Raw genomic sequence first — 23,901 nt, forward strand, 5'->3', positions numbered from 1 at the left:
CTTGTGTAGTTGCTCTTCTGGGCGATAAGGTTCATCCCGTCGCTGCCACCAATGTTACGGTACCAACAGTGTACCAAGGGTTAGTACCAGGGAACAATGTCCTGCATACAGAATCAGCACTTCACAACCTTGATCAGTTTCCCTGCAAACATAAGACCAAGCTCCACATTTCAGGTTTAAAACAGACTGACTACTTTATTTGAAGGCAGCACACAGATTTATACACCCTGGCTTCAGGTTACAAAGGGCATTGGTTTAACAGTAAAGCAAACATATGAACAATGCATCAAACCTCTAACAATTGTCTATTCACAGGTAAAACAGATTAACATATTAAGTTAATTAACTAGGGAAGAACGTTTACTCAGACAATCTGATGTTGGGCAGTCTAGTTAACATAATCACACAAGGACACAATCAGTTTACCCAGACAGACTCCTGAGACACAATCAGATCTGAAACATACATAGAATACATCTTATTACTGAATATAGGAACAGTTCTTATTAGCTATAAAGTCTTTTATGCCCACTTGGCTTATAGAGTCACAATTGCTCCCACAAGGGGCACTCACACCCTGTACCCATCCTGTATTTATGGATACAGGGTGACATAGACATAAGACAGAGTTATGAAAGTACATGGGGTGTCCAACATATAACATTCCATATTTCCATGCAGTCTCTGGGTATCCTTAAGCCCATGTACCTCCAGCCCAAAGAATGTTCCATAACAGGCCCTCCAATGTACAGTGGCGAGATTGGTTTTGTCACATAGACGTACCGCTTTGTGTGTTAATTCACTCATTTGCGCATGTTTAATAAACATATTTTTTTTTGTTACACACTTATACCTGTGCTCCTCGCATTCTTTTTTAAATGAAGATATCTACACCATATCTTATGATAGATTTTCCTGGTGACCGGCTTTCGAGCCTGAATTAAGGTATCAATGACCGACTCAGAGAAACCACGCTTTGATAAAATCAAGCGTTCAATCTCCAAGCAGTCAGACACAGAGAAATTAGATTTGGATGGTTGAAAGGAGCCTGAAGTAGAAGGTCCTGCCTCAGTGGCAGAGTCCATGGTGGAACGGATGACATGTCCACCAGATCTGCATACCAAGTCCTGCGTGGCCACGCAGGTGCTATCAAAATCACCGAAGCTCTCTCCTGCTTGATCTTGGCAATCAGACGAGGGAGCAGAGGAAACGGTGGAAACACATAAGCCAGGTTGAAGGACCAAGGTGCTGCTAGAGCATCTATCAGCGCTGCCTTGGGATCCCTGGACCTGGATCTGTAACAAGGAAGCTTGGCGTTCTGACGAGACGCCATGAGATCCAGTTCTGGTTTGCCCCAAAGTTGAATCAACTGTGCAAATACCTCCGGATGGAGTTCCCACTCCCCCGGATGAAAAGTCTGCCGACTTAGAAAATCCGCCTCCCAGTTCTCTACTCCTGGGATATGGATAGCTGATAGATGGCAAGAGTGAACCTCTGCCGATAGAATTATTTTTGAAACCTCCAACATTGCTAGGGAACTCCTTGTTCCCCCTTGATGGTTGATGTAGGCTACAGTCGTGATATTGTCCGACTGAAATCTGATGAACCTGACGCAGCAAGCTGAGGCCAAGCCTGAAGAGCATTGAATATCGCTCTTAGTTCCAGAATCTTTATCGGAAGGAGTGCCTCCTCCTGAATCCATGAGCCCTGAGCCTTCAGGGAGTTCCAGACTGCACCCCAGCCCAGAAGGCTGGCATCTGTCGTTACTATTGTCCAATCTGGCCTGCGGAAGCTCATACCCTTGGACAGATGGACCCGAGATAGCCACCAGAGAAGAGAATCCCTGGTCTCTTGATCCAGATTTAGTAGAGGGGACAAATCTGTGTAATCCCATTCCACTGACTGAGCATGCAAAGTTGCAGCGGTCTGAGATGTAGGCGGGCAAACGGCACTATGTCCATTGCCGCTACCATTGAGCCGATTACTTCCATACACTGAGCCACTGAAGGGCGTGAAGTGGAATAAAGAACACGGCAGGAATTTAGAAGTTTTGACAACCTGGCCTCTGTCAGGTAAATCTTCATTTCTACAGAATCTATCAGAGTTCCTAGGAAGGAAACTCTTGTGAGAGGGGATAGAGAACTCTTTTCTTCGTTCACCTTCCACCCATGAGACCTCAGGAATGCCAGAACAATGTCCGTATGGGACCTGGCGATTTGAAAAGTCGACGCCTGTATCAGAATGTCGTCTAGGTAAGGGGCTACTGCTATACCCCGCGGCCTTAGGACCGATAGGAGGGACCCTAGAACCTTCGTAAAGATTCTTGGTGCCGTGGCTAACCCAAAGGGAAGAGCCACAAACTGGTAGTGCCTGTCTAGGAAGGCGAACCTGAGAAACCGATGATGATCTTTGTGTATTGGAATGTGAAGATAAGAATCCTTTAAGTCCACGGTAGTCATATATTGACCCTCCTGGATCATAGGTAGGATGGTTCGAATAGTCTCCATCTTGAAGGATGGGACCCTGAGAAATTTGTTTAAGATCTTGAGATCTAAGATTGGTCTGAAGGTTCCCTCTTTCTTGGGAACTACAAACAGATTTGAATAGAAGCCCTGCCCCTGTTCCTCCTTTGGAACTGGGTGGATCACTCCCATAACTAGGAGGTCTTGAACACAATGTAAGAATGCCTCTCTTTTTATCTGGTTTGCAGATAATTGTGAGAGATGAAATCTCCCTTTTGGGGAAGAACCTTTGAAATCCAGAAGATATCCCTGGGACACAATTCCCAACGCCCAGGGATCCTGGACATCTCTTGCCAAAGCCTGGGCGAAGAGAGAAAGTCTGCCCCCTACAAGATCCGTTTCCGGATCGGGGGCTGATCCTTCATGCTGTTTTTTGGCCTGCTTTCCCTTGTTCCAAGCCTGGTTAGGTCTCCAGACCGGCTTGGACTGGGCAAAATTTCCCTCTTGTTTTGTATTAGAGGAAGTTGAAGCTGCGCCACTCTTGAAGTTTCGAAAGGAACGAAAATTATTCTGTTTGGTCCTTAATTTGTTGGACCTATCCTGAGGAAGGGCGTGACCTTTTCCTCCAGTAATATCAGAAATGATCTCCTTCAGTCCAGGCCCGAATAGGGTCTGCCCCTTGAAGGGAATGTTGAGAAGCTTAGACTTTGAAGTAACGTCAACTGACCAGGATTTAAGCCATAGCGCCCTACGCACCTGAATAGCAAAACCTGAAATTTTAGCCGTTAGCTTGGTTAAATGAACAACGGCGTCAGAAACAAATGAATTGGCTAGCTTAAGAGCTTTAAGCTTGTCAAGGATATCATCCAACGGGGTTTCTACCTGTAGAGCCTCTTCTAGAGACTCAAACCAGAAGGCCGCAGCAGCAGTGACTGGGGCAATGCATGCAAGAGGCTGGAGAATAAAACCTTGTTGAATAACATTTTTCTTAAGGTAATCCTCTAATTTTTTGTCCATTGGATCTAGAAAAGCACAACTGTCCTTGACAGGGATAGTTGTACGCTTCGCTAGGGTAGAGACTGCTCCCTCCACCTTAGGGACCATCTGCCACAAGTCCCGTGTAGCGGCATCTATAGGAAACATCTTTTTAAAAACAGGAGGGGGAGAGAACGGTACACCTGGTCTATCCCATTCCTTAGTAATAATTTCTGAAAACCTCTTAGGGATTGGAAAAACATCAGTGTTGCTAAAACCTCCCTGAGCAACACGCGGAGGTGTTCAAGTTTAAATTTAAATGTAGACATATCAGAATCAGGTTGAAGCGTCTTCCCTGAATCAGAAAAATCACCCACAGATAGAAGCTCTCCTGCTTCGGCTTCTGCACATTGTGAGGGTATATCAGACATAGCTACTAAAGCGTCAGAGAGCTCTGTATTTGTTCTAGCCCCAGAGCTGTCTCGCTTTCCTTGTAACCCTGGCAGTTTGGACAATACCTCTGTAAGGGTATGATTCATAACTGCCGCCATGTCTTGTAAGGTATACGCAATGGGTGCGCTAGATGTACTTGGCGTCCCTTGAGCGGGAGTTATAGGTTCTGACACGTGGGGAGAGTTAGACGGCATAACTTCCCCCTTGTCAATTACCTCTGGTGATAAATCTTTTAAAGCCAGAAAATGGTCTTTATACAGGTGGCCCTCGGTTTACGACGGTTCAATTTGCGCCGTTTCAGAATAACGCCCTTTTTTTGCTATTGAAAAGCAATGACTGCTATTGAAAGCATTAGCACATGCATACATTAAAATAGCCAGTAGGTGGAGCTGTCAGCTTGTGTTGCAGCAAACACATGCAAAGAAAAGCAAGACAGACATGATCAATGGATCAGCTTTCAAAGGAACAAGATCTAGCAGCCACTTCCCTTAGCTGCAGACTCAATGCAGAGAACTGTTTGCAGAAAAGGGCAAGTAAAAAACGTTTTTGTTCATTAAACTTAGTTTGATGATGATCCAGTCTGTTGTGTGATTAAACACAGGCAGGCTAATCAGTGTATAACCAGACCTGAGCAATGGATCTGTTTTTAAAGGAACAAGATCTAGCAGCCACTTTCCTTAGCTGCAGAAAAATGCAAGTAAAAAAACGTTTTTGTTCATTAAACTTAGTTTGAGGATGATACAGTCTGTTGTGTGATTATTTTGTTTTTGTTCATTAAACTTAGATTGATGATGATGATACAGTCTGTGTTTGTGTGTTATTTTATTAGGTGCGGTTTAGCAAATGTTTTTGTTTATTAAACTTCGTTTGATGATGATACAATCTACAGTATATTTTTAGGTTTATAATGCTGTTTAGCATTTAAAGTCTTCATTTCAAAGCTTTAAAAATAATGTATTAGGTGTTACTTATGTCAATTTTGAGAGGGGCCTGGAACCTAACTCCCTCACTTCCCATTGACTTACATTATAAACTGGGTTTCAATTTACAACGGTTTCGATTTACAACCATTCCTTCTGCAACCTAACCCCGGCGTAAACTGAGGGCTACCTGTAATTTATAGTAAGATCAGTGCATTTGGTACACATTCTAAGAGGGGGTTCCACAATGGCTTCTAAACATAATGAACAAGGAGTTTCCTCTATGTCAGACATGTTTAACAGACTAGTAATGAGACCAGCAAGCTTGGAAAACACTTTAATAAATGTGAAAAAGCAGAATATAAAAAACGGTACTGTGCCTTTAAGGGAAAAAAACAATCACATAAACTGCAAAACAGTAAACTCTATGAAATTTTTACAGTGTGTATAATAGACTAAAGTAGCATTGCACCCACTTGCAAATGGATGATTAACCCCTCAGGCTCAAAAACGGATCAGAAAAACGATAAAACCGTTATAAACAGTCACAAGCAAACTGCCACAGCTCTACTGTGGCTCCTACCTGCCCTTAAAACGACTTTTGTAGGAACAAAAACCCTTTACAGAGGTCCTAAATGTCAGGGGACTCCTTCAGGGAAGCTGGATGTCTCAGACTGCAAAAACTACTGCGCAATTAGAGCGCGAAAATAGGCCCCTCCCACCATGCACTCAAAGTGAGAGGGCCATAAATAACTACTCCTAGGAGAAATCTAACCAGCCATGTGGAAAACTAGGCCCCAAATAAAGATATATCACCTTCAGTAAAAAACGTTTTTTAAATATCATGCAAACGTTTTACATACTAAGTAATAAGAGCAATTAACATGACTATTACCCTTTACTGCAAGCATGATCCCAGTCGTTTGTTAAATCAATGTAATCAGGCTTACCTTAAATATATCAGGCACTGGCAGCATTTTCTAGACCTTATCATCTCTCTAGAAAAAAATATACTGAACATATCTCAGAGCAGGTAATTCTGCAGGCCATTCCACCAGCTGAAGTTTTCCCATACTCTTCAGTTATGTGTGAGAACAGCAGTGGACCTTAGTTACAAACCGCTAAGATCATCAAAAACCTCAGGCAGAACTCTTCTTCTAATTTCTGCCTGAGGCAAAAACAGTACAACGCCGGTACAGTTTAAAAATAACAAACTTTTGATTGAAGATAAACTACACTAAGACACCCCATATCTCTTGATACTTCCTTTCTTGTCGAGAACTGCAAGAGAATGACTGGGGGTAACAGTTAGGGGAGGAGCTATATAGACAGCTCTGCTGTGGGTGTCCTCTTGCAGCTTCCTGTTGGGAAGGAGAATATCCCACAAGTAATGGATGAATCCGTGGACTGGATACACCTTACAAGAGAAAATATATTTCTATGTGCTCCTTTATTTGATTGGAAGGACACCCTAGGATCTCATCAGTCAAACCATTTCCGTCTTTTACATTGTTCCATGCAGCCAATAAGAAGTTGCATAGACTGAGCAGTGCACCCCTACACCTCTGATTGGCTGAGTGGGACAAAGCAGAGTAGAAATATGCTAAGTGACTCACTGATGTTTGCAATTTATTAAACATGAAACACATTTTGCAAAGGAAGGGGCACATAAAAGGAAATGCATCATTTCCATGTCTCTTTAATTGCTTCATTAAAATCTAAAATTATACAAATACTGTTTCGGTACCAACAGTGTACCAAGGGTTAGTACCAGGGAACAATGTCCTGCATAGGGAATCAGCAATTCACAACCCAGCCAGTTTCAGGTTTAAAACAGAATGTCATTTATTAAAGGCTATGCCTAGTATTTATGCAGGTCTGACCCCGCCCCCCCAGATGTGGGTTGAAAGACTGTTGTACATTACATGGAGGGAACAAGCCCTTTGACATGATACAATAGAATTATTTTACTTAAACACTTCAACCACAAGACACTCTTGGCTCTTCTTATCACTTAGGCGTTTTCTCTCTGAGGGTGATCAAACAATGGAATTCTTATCACTAACTAAATTATGGTTGGAGCCAGCAACCTGTGTTTAGAAAATAGTTTCTTAAAGCTAAACACAGTTAACTCCATCAGTCCTGACAGAAGGGTCTGTCACAAATACAAACAAATGTAATCTTAGGAGCCACGTTACAGAGGACTTTAAAAGGGCCATAATAGTAAAACAATATTACATGTTCTAACTCTGCTCGGAGACTGCATTGCTCCTCTGGTCCGAAGCAGCACTTCTAATGTGTGTTTAACACCTTTCCAACTATTAACCAATTTATCTTGTGAGCATTTGTTTTACTGTTAGCAGAAGTTTGATATTAAAGTGAATGTCAACTTATCAGTTCTGGAAGACTGCTAAGCATTTCTTTACTGTACCAAAATGTAGTCGCCAAGTAATTTTTTTGATCACAACTATGGTTTATGAAATATAGCTGTTTAAAATGTAGTCCCGTTTATGTGCAGACTCCTCCCAAACCCTACTTCCTTGTTCTCCACTGTGTGATGTTTAGAGCGGTCCCACCCGCTCTCTACGTAGCTCAGAAGAGTGCTCCCTTTATCCAATGGATCTGCGCATGCGCAAATCTCCGCTCTTTACCTGTGAGCCCTATGTCTCATGAATGAGCATGTAGATTACAGCCAGCAATTTTGTTTAGCGCATGCGCATACTAAACGCATGGCGTTTGTGGAAAGGGGCTGAACGCCCCGGGGGGGAGACAAGGATTAGTTGTTTGGAGATCCCTAATCTGTCAATCCACAATATGGCAGGTGGAGGAATGGCGTTTATCGTAGGAGCTTTATAAAAGGTAAACATTAGACTAAATAAATCAATATAAATATTGATGAATTAAACTCTGCCTAATTTTAAAAAGTGTATCCAATGCCATGAGTGAGTAGTGTTAAGTTTACATTCACTTTAAATATATATTTTGCTTTGGAGCTGCACTTCTGACTTCTTTTGTAATGAATATTGAGAAGTCAGGCAAAGGGGATTTGTATAAAGATATATTTAGAATATTATAACACCAAGCCCTATTGTAGGCATATGCACCAGAAAGCCATTTAAAAAAATAATATCTAGCATTTTTTTTCTATCACATACAATAGACATTTCTTAGATTCTGCAGCTTACTGATTTTTCATATGGAGACAATTGACAGCAGAAAAAGCCGTTTTAGAAGTCGCCAGCGCCACCTTGTGTTGAAATGTAAATTTCAGAAAACTTACCTTTTCATCGCATTTGAAGCGCTACTCTCTTCTTTAAAAACCACATAAGCATTAATATTATTCCTTTTTGGGTTAACTTTACGCCTAGAAAGAAAAGTAAAATAATTACTTTATTTTCATATTCAGACTTGCATAATAAAAAAAAAAAGGATTTAGGAACAACAAATTTAAGCAAGGACAAAGAAGATAGATGTGAAGACTTATTATATAGACTATATTATATTTTTTTTGCATTTCATTTTATGCACAACTCAACTTTCTAATTTACTTTTATCATCAAATTTGCTTTGTTCTCTTGGTATTCTTTGTTGAAGGCAAAACCTAGGTATTCTAATTTATAAGCCTTTAAAGGGTGCCTCTTAGTGTATTTTCAGTTTTTCACAGCTAGACAGTGCTAGTTTATGTGTGCCATATAGATAACATTAGGCTCACTCCCATGGAATTACATATGAATCAGCACTGATTGGCTAAAATGCAAGTCTGTCAAAAAACTGAAATAAGGGGGCAGATAATCCCTTTATTACCCAATTCCTCAGTTTTGCATAACCAACACAGTTATAGTAATACACATTTTACCTCTGTGATTACCTTGTTTCTAAGCCTTTGCAAACTGCCTCCTTATTTCAGCTCTTTTGACAGACTTGCATTTGAGCCAATCATTGCAGACTCATAAATAACTCCACAGGAGTGAGCACAATGTTATCTATAGGGCACACATGAACTAGCACTGTCTAACTGAAAAACTGTCAAATGCACTGAGATAAGGGGCGACCTTCAAGGGCTTAGAAATTAGCATATGAGCTCACCTAGGTTTAGCTTTCAACAAAGAATAGCAAGAGAACAACGCAAATTTGATGATAAAAGTAAATTGTAAAGTTGTTTAAAATTGCATGCCATATCTGAATCATGAAAGTTTAATTTTGACTAGACTGTCCCTTTAACTTCGACTGATATTGATATAACGCACAAATATCCCTGGTGATACTGTCCCTTTAAATCAGGTGTGAACAACAAGTGTAGTGATAGAAACAATTATACTCACAAGATTGTAGCAGCTTTCCTTGATATGTTGGGCTCTGCTCGAGCCTTTAATGAAGAAAAAAGTATAAAGTATTTAATGACCCAACTTTGATGATTATTAATTCAGTTAAAAAAAAAATTAATGAAGCATTGTTTAAAGGGACAATTGCTGTAATTCTTTCCCCTTAAAGGGACACTGAACCCAAAAAATGTCTTTCGTGATTCAGATAGAGCATGCAATTTTAACCAACTTTCTAATTTACTCAGATTATCAATTTTTCTTCGTTCTCTTGCTATCTTTATTTGAAAAAGAAAGCATCTAAGCTAAGGAGCCAGACAATTGTTGGTTCAGACCTGGACAGCACTTGTTTATTGGTGGGTGAATTTATCCACCAATCAGCAAGAACAACCCAGGTTGCTCACCAAAAATGGACCGGCATCTAAACTTACATTCTTGCTTTTCAAATAAAGATACCAAGGGAATGAAGAAAATTTGATAATAGGAGTAAATTAGAAAGTTGCTTAAAATTGCCTGCTCTATCTGAATCATGAAAGTGTCCCTTTAATGTGGAACAAATTACTTTTTATACCAGCTACACAGTATTAAATGAATGGGGAAGTATTCCTTAATGTTTTTTTTTTGCATTTTCAATAGCTAATTTGATCATTAAAACAAGTCACCTATTGTTGTCATGAGGATACCCGATTAAGGGCTAGATTACAAACTGAGTGCAATTTATTGCTCCCACGTTAACTTTGCTAGATGGAGGCTTTTTGCGCACGTTGTGTTGCGCTCATATTACAAGTTGAAGGTAGAAAGTTTATGCACCAGAGCTAACCCAAAGCACATAAAAAGTGGAACTTAGACTATCACGACCATGATGATGTATTCCCCTCTAGACTTCAATGGAGTGCAAAGCGTTTTCAGGTCATTTGAGAGTTGTTTTGAGGACCCCATGTTGCCACTCTTCAGCGGAGAGTCAAAGAGAACAACAACTTGCAATTGGCCACCTTAAATATCTTTTCTCATGATTGGATGCACCTATCTATGAAGTCTTAATGGGCTCACCAAACCAATTGTGTGTTCCAATTAATCAGTGCTAGGCAGTTACAGGTATTCAAATCAACAAAATGACAAGGGTGCCCAAATGTATGCACCTGTCTAATTTCATTTTGATGCATATTGTACATTTTCTGTTAATCCAATAAACTTAATTGTACTACTGAAATATTACTGTGTCCTTCGGTTATTTGATAGATCAAAATGAAATTGCTGATCCAACCACTCAATGGTTTATAAATGAAAAACAGTCCACAGTCCACATCCACAGTAAGCACTCACCGGGTCTATATATCTATATATTTTAAACTGGAAACACAGTAAGGAGAAACCAAATTTTACAGTACACTGCCCCGTTAAATCATATAGATTTAGTAGTAGTGATAGAACAGGTCATTACTGAGATTCCTCTGCATTTCCAGTGACGCATAATACTACAGTAAATTAAACAAATTAACTAAATGTATTCATCTAAATATTTTAGTTATAGTAGAATACGTACCACAGAACGAAACCTCACAGATTCAATAGGCCCATATTCTTTGAATAAAGACATCAGCATCTAAACAAGTGAAATATAAATCACAATAAAGCTTTAAAACAAAAATGCATGAAACACATTAGTTTCATCACTGTGTCTACAATAAAGGTTATGTTTCATGGAGAATCACACATTATACATGTGTGTTTGTGTGTGTGTGTGTGTGTGTGTGTGTGTATATAGGCTGCATTGAGGGTATAAACAGAAACAAATATCTGCATTTATGATTGAAATAGAAAAATATGCCAATGTGCCTGATCTGGTGGTAAAATAAATAATAAAAAATATATCTGCCCACATGCTTGTATTTTTGGTTAAAAAAAAAAAATGAACACAGTCTGCCTACTCTAACTACCCCTAGTAAGATCACAAGTACACCTGGAGGAGTAAGACAGCAGACAATTAAATCTTTGGCTTGACATAAACATTCTACGTAATAAATAAAATGGCTGCCACAGGAACAGAGCTTTTTAACCCCTTAACGACTAGTCGTTAAGCCCTTAAGGACCAGCGTCGTACCCTGTATGACGCGCTGCTGTCCTGGGCCTCTCTCTATTTCTGAACAAAGGGGATCCCAGAGAAGCTTTTACAAACATTTGTGCCATGATTGCACAAGCTGTTTGTAAATAATTTCAGTGAGAAACCTAAAGTTTGTGAAAAAGTTAGCAATATTTTTTATTTGATCGCATTTGGCGGTGAAATGGTGGCATGAAATATACCAAAATGGTCCTAGATCAATACTTTGGGTTATCCACTAAAAAAAAGTATATAGTTTTGATAGGTAAATATAAAAAAAGGCTCCATTTCTGTTTAAATGTAGTAATGGCAAAAATGCTAAAAATGCTTTGGTCTTTTGGGGAAGTCTTAGTCAGCTGGATCAAGCTTGGATTATACTCATAATAAAACAATTAACTTGCCTTCTTGGTGCAATCTACAGGTAAATTACCAACAAAGACAGTTCTTTTATTTTTTATCCTTTCCTCTGCCTTGTTTATAATTTTTTTGGGGGGCTGCAATAATCCAGTGTTGTCATCAATTTGTTGTGTCTTCTTACTCGTCTGTCGTTGCTTTGAAAGATTTTGTTTTGTGTTTTCTTCTTCATCTGCATTTGCCAACGATTGCTCCCTAAGATACAAAAACATGTTTTAAAACTTGCAAAGGCTTAAAGGGACAGTATACTGTAAAACTGTTTTTCCCTTAAAAGGGACACTAAATCCAAAAATGTTCTTTCATGATTCAGGTAGAGAATACAATTTTAAATAACATTCCAATTTACTTCTATTATCTAATTTGTTTCATTCTTTAAATAGCCTTTGTTGAAGAAATAATGGACATGGGTGAGTCAATCACAAGGAGGCATCTATGTGCATCTACCAATCAGTAGCTACTGAGCATATCAAGATATGCTTTTCAGCAAAGAATATCAAGAGAATGAAGCAAATTAGATAATAGAAGTAAATTAGAAAGTTGTTTAAAATGGCATGATCTTTCTAAATCCCGAAATATTTTTTTTGGGGTTTCATGTCCCTTTAATGTATTTCCATTGACTTGTTATATCAGCTGCAGAGTATAAAATGTATAAGAAATGGCATATTCACGTTTATTTGTGTATATGAAATAGCTATTTTGTGCTTTGAAACCACAGCATATTGCAATGGGTTGAGCTTGCAGGTAAAATCAGATCTCAAATATGTTATCACTTTTTGTTGTACACACACATGCTTCCTTATCTTATATTTGACTGCAAACCAAAGCCCAATACCTAAAGAGGAACAATGTAAAATTATAATTTTATTAGTTCTCTTCTACACCCACCGGGAGTGTAATTTCTTCTGCTGGCTGTGTTTACATAGCCTGTCAATAGCCTGGACTTAAAGGGATAGTAAAGTCCGACTTAAACTTTCATAATGCAGATAGGGCATGTAATTTTAAACAACGTTCTAATTTACTTTTATCATCAAATTTGCTTTGTTCTCTTGTTAGTCTTAGTTGAAAGCTAAACCTAGGTAGGCTCATATGCTAATTTCTAAGTCCTTAAAGGCCACCTTTTATCCGAATGCATGACAGTTTTTCACAGCTAAAGGGCGTTAGTTAATGTGTGCCATATAGATAAAACTTTACTCACGCACGTGAAGTTATTTAAGAGTCAGCACTAATTGCCTGAAATGCAAGTCTGTCAAAAGATCTGAGATAAGGAGGCAGTCAGCAGAAGCTTAGATACAAGGTAATCACAGAGGTAAAAAGTATATTTCTATAATAGCGTTGGTTATGCAAAACTGGGGAATGGTAAATAAAGGGATTAACTATATTTTTAAACAATAACATTTTTGGTGTTTACTATCCCTTTAGGTATAGAAACTTTCAGTATAGGTTGGGATACCAAAGGCTAAATCAGCTATTTAAAATGCCGAAATAGGGTTAAACAAACTATTTGTAAACTATTCAATACACTCCAGCAGGTAAAATGGATCACTGGGATCAAATTAAAAGGGGAGAAAATTTTGGGGTAAACTGTTCGGCTCAGAGCCGTCGCTAGCACTCACCCACCTTGAGGGCAATCTGGGGGCTCCCATCGACTCCCACCCCGGCGATCCGACCTGTATAGTGACAGGCATCGCCGGGGCTTCCCGTTTCGTGTGATAATGTCACTGTGCAACTTTATTTAAATATTACAATGGACAATATAGGGAAAGGGGGCATGCTGCTTAGAAGCCTGTATCTCAGGCATCTAAGCAGCTAGAGACCCCAAAGACCTAATCGCCTAACCTTTCCAATGGTATAAGTTGGGGATCTGGGGGGGGGGGGGGGGGAGTTAAAAAAAAAAATTAAAATTAAAATAGTAAAAAACAAAAAAAATTAAATCCAGCTTAGCACTCAAAGGGTTAATAATACAGACCAATATGCAGGAATATATCCAAAGTGAAAATACAAAAACAAAAATTTATGTAAGAACTTGCCTGATAAATTCATTTCTTTCATATTGGCAAGAGTCCATGAGCTAGTGACGTATGGGATATACATTCCTACCAGGAGGGGCAAAGTTTCCCAAACCTCAAAATGCCTATAAATACACCCCCACCACACCCACAATTCAGTTTAACGAATAGCCAAGAAGTGGGGTGATAAGAAAGGAGCGAAAGCATCAACAAGGAATTGGAATTGTGCTTTATACAAAAATCATAACCACCACAAAAAGGGTGGGCCTCATGGACTCTTGCCGGAGGAGCCTGTAAAGCTCTCAAAACCAAATTAAGACTCCAAGGAGGAGAAATTGACTTAATGACAGGCTTGATACGAACCAAAGCCTGTACAAAACAACGAATGTCAGGAAGATTAGCAATTTTTCTGTGAAATAGGACAGAAAGAGCAGAGATTTGTCCTTTCAAGGAACTTGCAGACAAACCCTTATCCAAACCATCCTGAAGAAACTGTAAAAATCTAGGAATTCTAAAAGAATGCCAAGAGAATTTATGAGAAGAACACCATGAAATGTATTAATCACTGAGTCAGAGAAGCCTCTATGACTAAGCACTAAGCGTTCAATCTCCATACCTTCAAATTTAATGATTTGAGATCCTGATGGAAAAACGGACCTTGAGATAGAAGGTCTGGCCTTAACGGAAGTGGCCAAGGTTGGCAACTGGACATCCGAACAAGATCCGCATACCAAAACCTGTGTGGCCATGCTGGAGCCACCAGCAGTACAAATGAACGTTCCATTATGATTTTGGAAATCACTCTTGGAAGAAGAACTAGAGGCGAAAAGATATAAGCAGGATGATAATTCCAAGGAAGTGACAACGCATCCACTGCTTCCGCCTGAGGATCCCTGGACCTGGACAGATACCTGGGAAGTTTCCTGTTTAGATGAGAAGCCATCAGATCTATTTCTGGAAGCCCCCACATCTGAACAATCTGAAGAAACACATCTGGGTGAAGAGACCATTCTCCCGGATGTAAAGTCTGGCGACTGAGATAATCCGCTTCCCAATTGTCTATACCTTGGATATGGACCGCAGAGATTAGACAGGAGCTGGATTCCGCCCATGCAAGTATCCGAGATACTTCTTTCATAGCTTGAGGACTGTGAGTCCCACCTTGATGATTGACATACGCCACGGTTGTGACATTGTCTGTCTGAAAACAAATAAACGGTTCTCTCTTCAGAAGAGGCCAGGACTGAAGAGCTCTGAGAATCGCACGAAGATCCAAGATATTGATTGGTAATCTCGCCTCTTGAGATTTCCAAACCCCCTGCGCTGTCAGAGACCCCCAAGACAGCTCCCCAACCTGAAAGACTCGCATCTATTGTGATCACAGTCCAGGTTGGACGAAGAAAAGAGGCCCCTTGAACTATACGATGGTGATGTAACCACCAAGTCAGAGATAGTCGAGTATTGGGATTTAAGAATATTAATTGTGATATCTTTGTATAATCCCTGCACCATTGGTTCAGCATACAAAGCTGAAGAGGTTTCATGTGAAAACGAGCAAAGGGGATCGCGTCCGATGCTGCAGTCATGAGACCTAAAACCTCCATGCACATAGCTACTGAAGGGAAAGACTGAGACTGAAGGTTCCGACAAGCTGAAACCAATTTCAGACGTCTTGTCTGTTAGAGACAAAATCATGGATAATGAATCTATTTGGAATCCTAAAAAGGTTACCCTTGTCTGAGGAATCAAAGAACTAAAGTAAATTGATCCTCCAACCATGTTTTTGAAGAAACAACACTAGTTGATTCGTGTGAGATTCTGCAGAATGTAAAGACTGAGCCAAGATATCGTCCAAATAAGGAAATACCGCAATACCCCGCTCTCTGATTACAGAGAGTAGGGCACCGATAACTTTTGAAAAGATCCTCGGAGCTGTTGCTAGGCCAAAAGGAAGAGCAACAAATTGGTAATGCTTGTCTAGAAAAGAGAATCTCAGGAACTGATAGTGATCTGGATGAATCGGAATATGAAGATAAGCATCTTGTAAGTCTATTGTGGACATATAATGCCCTTGCTGAACAAAAGGCAGAATAGTCCTTATAGTCACCATTTTGAATGTTGGTATTCTTACATAACGATTCAAAATTTTTAGATCCAGAACTGGTCTGAAAGAATTCTCTTTCTTTGGAACAATGAACAGATTTGAATAAAACCCCAGACCCCGTTCCAGATATGGAACTGGCACAATTACCCCTTTACTGGGTTCACTGGAATGCGTGAGAGAAAGAAACTTCTCACAGGTGGTCTTACTTTGAAACCTATTCTGTACCCTTGAGAAACAATGTTCTGAATCCAATGATTTTGGATTGAATTGATCCAAACATCTTTGAAAAATCGTAGTCTGCCCCCTACCAGCTGTGCTGGAATGAGGGCCGCACCTTCATGCGGACTTGGGGGCTGGTTTTGATTTTGTAAAAGGCTTGGATTTATTCCAGACTGGAGAAGGCTTCCAATTGGAAATCTTTCCTTTAGGGGAAGGGTCAGGCTTCTGCTCCTAATTCTGACGAAAGGAACGAAAACGGTTAGCAGCCCTAAATTTACCTTTAGATTTTTTATCCTGAGGCAAAAAAGCTCCCTTTCCCCCAGTGACAGTTGAAATTATAGAATCCAACTGAGAACCAAACAATTTATTACCTTGGAAAGAAAGAGATAGCAACGTTGACTTAGAAGTCATATCTGCATTCCAAGATTTAAGCCATAAAGCTCTTCTAGCTAAAATAGCTAAAGACATATACCCGACATCAATTCTAATGATATCAAAAATGGCATCACAAATGAAATTATTAGCATGTTGAATTAGCTTAACAATGCTATACACATTAGGATCTGGTACTTGTTGCGCTAAAGCCTCCAACCAAAAAGTTGAAGCCGCAGCAACATCAGCCAAAGAAATAGCAGGCCTGAGAAGATGACGTGAATATAAATAAGCCTTCCTTAGATAAGATTCAAGCTTCCTATCTAAAGGATCTTTAAAAGAAGTACTATCTGCCGTAGGAATAGTAGTACGTTTAGCAAGAGTAGAGATAGCCCCATCAACTTTGGGGAATTTTTCCCAAAACTCCAATCTATCAGACGGCAAAGGGTACAGTCTCTTAAACCTTGAAGGAGGAGTAAATGAGGTACCCAAACTATTCCAATCCCTAGAAATTACATCTGAAATAGCGTCAGGAACTGGAAAAACCTCTGGAATAACTACTTGAGGTTTAAAAACTGAATTTAAACGTTTACTGGTTTTAATATCAAGAGGACTAGACTCCTCCATATCTAATGCAATCAACACCTCTTTTAATAAAGAACGAATAAAATCCATTTTAAATAAATATGAAGATTTGTCAGTGTAAATATCTGAGGCAGAATCTTCTGAACCAGATAGATCCTCATCAGAGATAGATAAATCAGAATGCTGGCGGTCATTTAAAAATTCATCAAATTTATGAGAATTTTTAAAAGACCTTTTACGTTTATTAGAAGGTGGTATAACAGACAGTGCCTTCTGAATAGAATTAGAAACAAATTCTCTTACATTAACAGGAATATCCTGAACATTAGATGTTGAAGGAACAACAACAGGTAATGGACTACTACTAATGGAAATATTGTCTGCTTTTGAAAGTTTATCATGACAACTAACACATACTACAGCCGGAGGAACAGTTACCACAAGTTTACAACAAATGCACTTAGCTTTGGTAGAACAGACATCAGGCAGCAGCATTCCAGAAGTAGATTCTGATACAGGGTCAGATTGAGACATCTTGCAATATCTAATAGAAAAAACAACATATAAAGCAAAATTATCAAATTCCTTATATGACAGTTTCAGGAATGGGAAAAAATGCAAACAGAATAAGCCTCTGCAAACCAGAAGCAAAAAGAAACAATGATTTAAATAATGTCAAAAAAACTGGCGCCAAGTATGATGCCCACAATTGACAAAATATTTTTTGGTACCAAAAACATCTGCAACAAACACGAGCGTCATAGATGACGCAACTACGTGAAAACTCTCGGCTCCAACTAAGACGCCGGAAATGACGTCATAACGTCAATAAACGTAATTCTCGCGCCAAAAATGACGCAATAAATTACAGCATTTTGTGCTCCAGCCCGCAATTTAGAAAGAAAAGTCAATTTGAAAATTTTTCAGGTAAGGAAAAAATTTATTCATATGCATTTACCAAAATGAAACTGACAGTCTGTAAGAAGGAAATATACTGATTAACCTGAATCATGGCAAATATAAGTATAAAACATATATTTAGAACTTTACATATAAAGTGCCAAACCATAGCTGAGAGTGTCATAAATAAAATAAAACATACTTACCAAAAGACACTCATCTACATAAAGTAGATAGACAAACCAGTACTGAAATGAGAATCAGCAGAGGTAATGGTATATAAGAGTTTATCGTTGATCTGAAAAGGGAGGTAGGAGATGAATCTCTACGACCGAAAACAGAGAACCTATGAAATAGATCCCCGTTAGGATGACCATTGCATTCAATAGGCAATACTCCCTTCACATCCCTCTGTCATTCACTGCACTCTGAGAGGAAAACCGGGCTTCAGCCTGCTGCGAAGCGCATATCAACGTAGAAATCTAGCACAAACTTACTTCACCACCTCCATAGGAGGCAAAGTTTGTAAAACTGAATTGTGGGTGTGGTGAGGGGTGTATTTATAGGCATTTTGAGGTTTGGGAAACTTTGCCCCTCCTGGTAGGAATGTATATCCCATACGTCACTAGCTCATGGACTCTTGCCAATTACATGAAAGAAACACAAATACAAACAGTTCAAACGATGCTCCTCAAAAGGAAGAGAAAGAAACATATCATAGCATAATACTGTGTAAATCTTCACTCCCCAGATGAGAGGCAGACCCAGAATACGCACATTAGTTAGAGCATAATCAGCTCAAGATAATTAGCTCTATAGTACAGACCCCCAGGCAGGCTGGATACAAACAATGACAGATGCTTAAAGAAAATGTATAATTTATTAAAAACAAAAGCCTAAGTTCTTTTAGATCACTAAGGGTAACAGGTACAAACATACAAGGATACTCGTTGTTACAGACCACATGAAGTGCCACACTGTATCTGTAGTCTTTCTACACCAATTTGTGACCAATTTGAACAATGCTTAAATGACTCCAACGATCATTTCACCAACTACTGTTGGCTTTTTGAAGGAGCTCCATGAAAAAGCAAACAGTAGTTGGTGAAACGATTGTACAGAAAGACTACAGATACAGTGTGGAGCTTCATGCGGTCTGTTTTTAATAAATTGTACATTTGCTTTAAGCATTTGTCATTGTCTGTATCCAGAATGCCTGGGGTCTGCACTATAGAGTTAAAGGGTCACTGAACCCAAATTTTTTCTTTTGTGATTCAGAGCATGCAATTTTAAGCAACTTTCTAATTCACTCCTATTATCAATTTTTCTTCATTCTCTTGCTATCTTTATTTGAAAAAGGCATCTAGGCTAAGGAGCCGGACAATTTTTGGTTCAGACACTGGACAGCACTTGTTTATTGGTTAGTGAATTTATCCAGAAATAGAGAAAGATACAAGATACAAATGAAACCTGCTCAACGGAGCGCCCCTGGGGTATGTAAAAACAAATCCTGAGAATATGATAGGCACTAATAGAGTGAGGGTATATGTGAAAAAATATAAATGATATCCTAGGCGGCAAGCAAATATTCCCAGTGCGTCTGCACACGCACAAAATAGCAACAGTCCATCCAATGTAGGGAAAAATAAGCACTCCAAGCCCACAGATATATAAAAGTTCAATTTTATTCCAAACTTGTTAAAATCATACAAGATAGATTAAAAAGTGGTAAGTGACCAAGTGTATGGAGCACGAAACGTTTGCTGTTTTTTGCACCTGTTCTACAACCTGTTTTTGCACTTTTTAATCTATCTTGTATGATTTTAACAAGTTTGGAATAAAATTGAACTTTTATATATCTGTGGGCTTGGAGCGCTTATTTTTCCCTACATTGGATGGACAATAGAGAAAGATATAAGTGCGCAAAATTAATGCTGAAGTAAACAGGGGAAAAAGGGGGGGATATCAGTTATTTAAAATACCAGACTCAAAAAATTATATCCAAAGAATAGAGCTAAAATAGCTCCAATTTCACTTAAAAGGCTAGTTATGTTTTCACACTTTAGGGGTTTTCACTCCAAAAAGTTCTTTGATTATGTGATTATAACCATGAAATAACACACATGTAGGTGAAAGTTTTAAAATCACAATTTATAATTCTCAAAAAACACAAATTAAAAAACAGATATTCCTAACAAATAATTCATAAATATCTCTAATATTTATTATTTAAAATCAGATCTACTATGGACCGGTCCTAATTACCCTTTTCCCCCTGTTTACTTCAGCATTAATTTTGCGCACTTATATCTTTCTCTATTTCTTGTCATTTTTTGTTGGAGGTTATATTGGGAATCTTCCTTGAATATAAGTGTTTGTATCAGGTCATATTTGCGCTGGTCTCTAACTGTTTTTCTCTTCTAGTGAATTTATCCACCTATCAGCAAAAACAACCTAGATTATTCACCAAAAATGGGCCGGCACCTAAACTTACATTCTTGTTTTTCAAATAAAGATAGCAAGAGAATGAAGAAAATGTGATAAGAGCAAACTAGAAAGTTGCTTTATATTGCATGCTCTGAATCACAAAAGAAAAAAATTGGGTTCAGTGTCGCTTTAATTATCTTGAGTTGTTAAAGCTCTAACTAATGTGAGTATTCTGGGTCTACCTTCCAACTGGGGAGTGAAGATTTACACAGTATTATGCTATGATGTGTTTCTCTCTCTTCCTTTTGAGGAACATCATTTGAACTGTTGCATTTGTGGGACTATCTCCATTAAAGGACTCTTTTCTCTTTAGATATATTACTGCATATTGGTCTGTATTATTATTACTATTTGTGAGTGTTTTTGTTACATATTTTATTTAGTTTATATCATTTTCTGTGTTAACCACATTATTGTGATTTTTGTATTTATTAAACTGTTCCTTTAATAAATAAAATGCACATTATTTTTAGTGGATTTTTTTTCACTTAAAACAAAAATTATCATCATTACATAAGAGATTTCCAATTTAATTCCATTATCACATTGTGTATAGCTCTTTTATGTGCACTATTTCTGAAGCACCAGCTACTACTGATAATGTGCAAGAGTTTACAGTTTATTCGCATATGAGTCTGTGATTGGCCGATAGCTCTCACAACACAGGGGGGCGGCAAATTTTTTAATTTATCAGAAAAAAAAAATATGTACTGCTCCTTTAATATTTAGAGTAAATGCTATTACATTGTCTTTTTATTACGCATTTGTTGATTATGCAATTCTACTGTATTTAATGGTACTTTAAAAAGAACCTGAAGAACAAATATTTTCTTCCATGAGATAAAACATGCAATTTTAATTTAATTTTCCAATTTACTTCAATCATCAAATTTGTTGTGTTCTCTTTGTGTCCTTTGTTGAAAAGCATACCTAGGTAGGCTTAAGAGCAGCAATGCACTACTGGGAGCTAGCTGGTGACTGGTGTCTGTTCTTATTGGCGCAACCAATGTGTTCAGCTAGGTAGCAGTAATGCATTACTACTCCTTCAACAAAAGATACCAAGGGAATGAAGCAAAATTTGATAACAGAAGTAAAATGGAAAGTTGTATGTTCTATCTGAATCATGAAAGAAAAAAAAAATAATTTCATGTCCCTTTAATGATGATTACTCTGCTATTTTGCAAAAAAACACCATGACACATTAATACAATTACATGCTCATTTGTTTCAGTAGAAACTAAACTAATAAATCATTGTATAAGAGACATCTCTCAACTGCCATCTTTATGATTCCATGTTTTTGTTCTCTAGTTGAGGAGAAGTGGTGGAAGCCATCTCGCCGAGTTTGTTGCCTAACGGAGAAGAAAGCCGATTTGCTGTCAGGCGCAATCCAGCGTCAAAGGTCTATAACGGGCAGAAGAGGCTGCAGGATTGTGAAGGCAGCGGGTATTGCCTGTTGCCGCCGGTGCGGAAAGACCGCCAAAGTATCCATAATTTGGAGGAGATGTGGTAGGAGCCACCCCGTCAAACCCGCTATTTAACGGAGAAGAAAGTGCATCTGCTGTCGGGTATATACCCAGCGTCAAAAACCCTTATCTCTCTGAATCCCTTAGAGTGCGGAGCATACAAAAGCTTATGGATTCCTAATCCTAACAACTTGAGAAAAAAATCTCTAAGAGGAGGCCATAATCCACTGTACTCACTCAGAATAGGCAACGTTTAGATCTGAGGTAGTGGTAGCCGCAACTCCAACAGCTGGGTAGTTACAGAAGAAGCTGGGACATTTGTTTGGACATTCGTGTCTTTTCCGAGTGGACTCAGTACAATACCTAAAGAGGGTGTTGTCTCTCCATCTTTGGACAAGCAAGTATCTGGGCCAGTTTGGCTTCTTACTATCTCCTACTGTTGGCAACTAACCTGTGTTAGCTAGTATCAACAGAACAGACTGCAGTTTTTTGCCTTATCTAATTTGCCCTAAATTGCCTTTGTAATTGTGTATATATTTTTAAGGCTGTCATAGGGTCTCATCTTGGCCTAAAAGGTCCTATATGCTAACCCAAATAACTTGATGGGAACATCTATATGCGTACAGTAAATCCCTGTGGGGGAAGTTTTTCTGTTAAATTTAAACTGAACAATGTGTTAGATTTAATGTTTCTCTGCTTAGTTACTATGTCTTGAAATGGTTGCTCTCCTAGCTCAATATTAGTTGTAATATATATCCTTAAGAAATTGCATTAGATCTATTACTAGCTGTAATACATTTTTTTATGTAATGGTATAAGATTTACTACTATATCTTGTTTAGGTCTTATAACTATCTGTATATTTGTCCTCATATGCTACAATCCAATGTTTGAGCAGATATAAGAACTTTTTGTGGCTTTTTCACTGTTTATAGACTATACATATACGACCCAACTGGACAAGTTTTAGAACTAAAAAATTATTATAGTCCATAGCTATCCTAAAAACAGTTCTTATATAGATCCAGCGATTACTTTTTCTCATTTCCACGTCTTGTGCCATAAGTAATTCTAAAATTGATTGAATTAAACTGGTCTTTATTGATCTCAGGAGTTAATCACATTTAGTCTTCTAGGTTAGATTGATATGTTCTGATCAGGGCAAGTTAATACTTTACTTTGTCTTAATTACTAATGATATAAGCAGGCTCTAGACACACTAGGGTTATTAAAAACAAAAAAACAAAAACAAAAAACACACATAAGTACACATTTTTATTACTCTTCTTTTTTTCCTTTTTTCCACAGAGTTCTGTTTCTTTTTTCTTGCTGCCAGGACTCTCTTTTTTCTTTTTCTTGCACAATAATTGTTCTCACAATATTTAGAACTATTTACAATATTTTATCTGTATAGCTATATTCACTTTAATGGAAAGATTTGTCACGCAGGTGAAACAAAACTCACCCATAATGCCTGCTAAATCTAAAGACAAAAAAAGTAAATTAATTGAGGCTAGTTCAGACTTTATATCGGAAGCCCTGGCTAACCCCCCTGACACACAAACGCTAATAACACAGCTAAGTCAGCTGTTTATACCACAATTTGACTCCATCAAAAAAGGACCTGTCAAATATCACATCAAGGTTAGACTTGATCTCAACAGAGGTTAAACAGTTTGCCACTAGAATTTCTGATGCAGAAACTAGAATTTCAGACCTAGAGGATTTAGTCAATACACAAGAAAATACCTTGCAAAAACAGGAAGATAAAATTAGTAACCTACAAAATCGCCTGGAGGATCTAGAAGATCGCTCCAGGCGTAATAATATCAGAATTGTCGGATTACCTGATACCCAAGAATATGATGATTTATTACACTTTACATCTACTGTCCTTCCACAAGCTCTAGGCTTTCCTTTACAACAACTTCCTCTATCAATAGAGAGAGCCCATAGAATAGGTCCCAGGAGGCTTAATCAAGATGGTACAGCTAGAAATAGAATATGTATATTCAAACTTCTCAGATTCCAAGATAAAATCCAAATGCTAAGGGACAGTCAACACCAGAATTGTTATTGTTTTAAAAGATAGATAATCCCTTTATTACCCATTCCCCAGTT

The 23,901-nt window shown here is 38.4% G+C and overlaps 2 protein-coding genes across 2 annotated transcripts in view; both read right to left on the reverse strand.

The window, feature by feature from the left end:
- Positions 1-23,901, reverse strand: part of LOC128656872 (DNA-dependent metalloprotease SPRTN-like) — a 218,297-nt gene that overhangs the window by 130,160 nt on the left and 64,236 nt on the right. The gene's annotated exons all lie outside the window — the stretch shown is intronic.
- The window catches only part of RBM34 (RNA binding motif protein 34), a 50,330-nt gene that overhangs the window by 20,372 nt on the left and 6,057 nt on the right, over positions 1-23,901 (reverse strand). The window contains exons 4-7 of the mRNA XM_053711036.1: positions 11,629-11,836; positions 10,673-10,732; positions 9,133-9,176; positions 8,091-8,174 (exon numbers count right to left, since the gene is read on the reverse strand). Of these exons, the coding sequence (XP_053567011.1) occupies positions 8,091-8,174; positions 9,133-9,176; positions 10,673-10,732; positions 11,629-11,836 (396 nt within the window). The remainder of the gene's footprint in view (positions 1-8,090; positions 8,175-9,132; positions 9,177-10,672; positions 10,733-11,628; positions 11,837-23,901) is intronic.

The sequence above is a fragment of the Bombina bombina genome, chromosome 4 (assembly GCF_027579735.1).
Source record: "Bombina bombina isolate aBomBom1 chromosome 4, aBomBom1.pri, whole genome shotgun sequence".
In the NCBI taxonomy this organism is placed as follows: domain Eukaryota; kingdom Metazoa; phylum Chordata; class Amphibia; order Anura; family Bombinatoridae; genus Bombina; species Bombina bombina.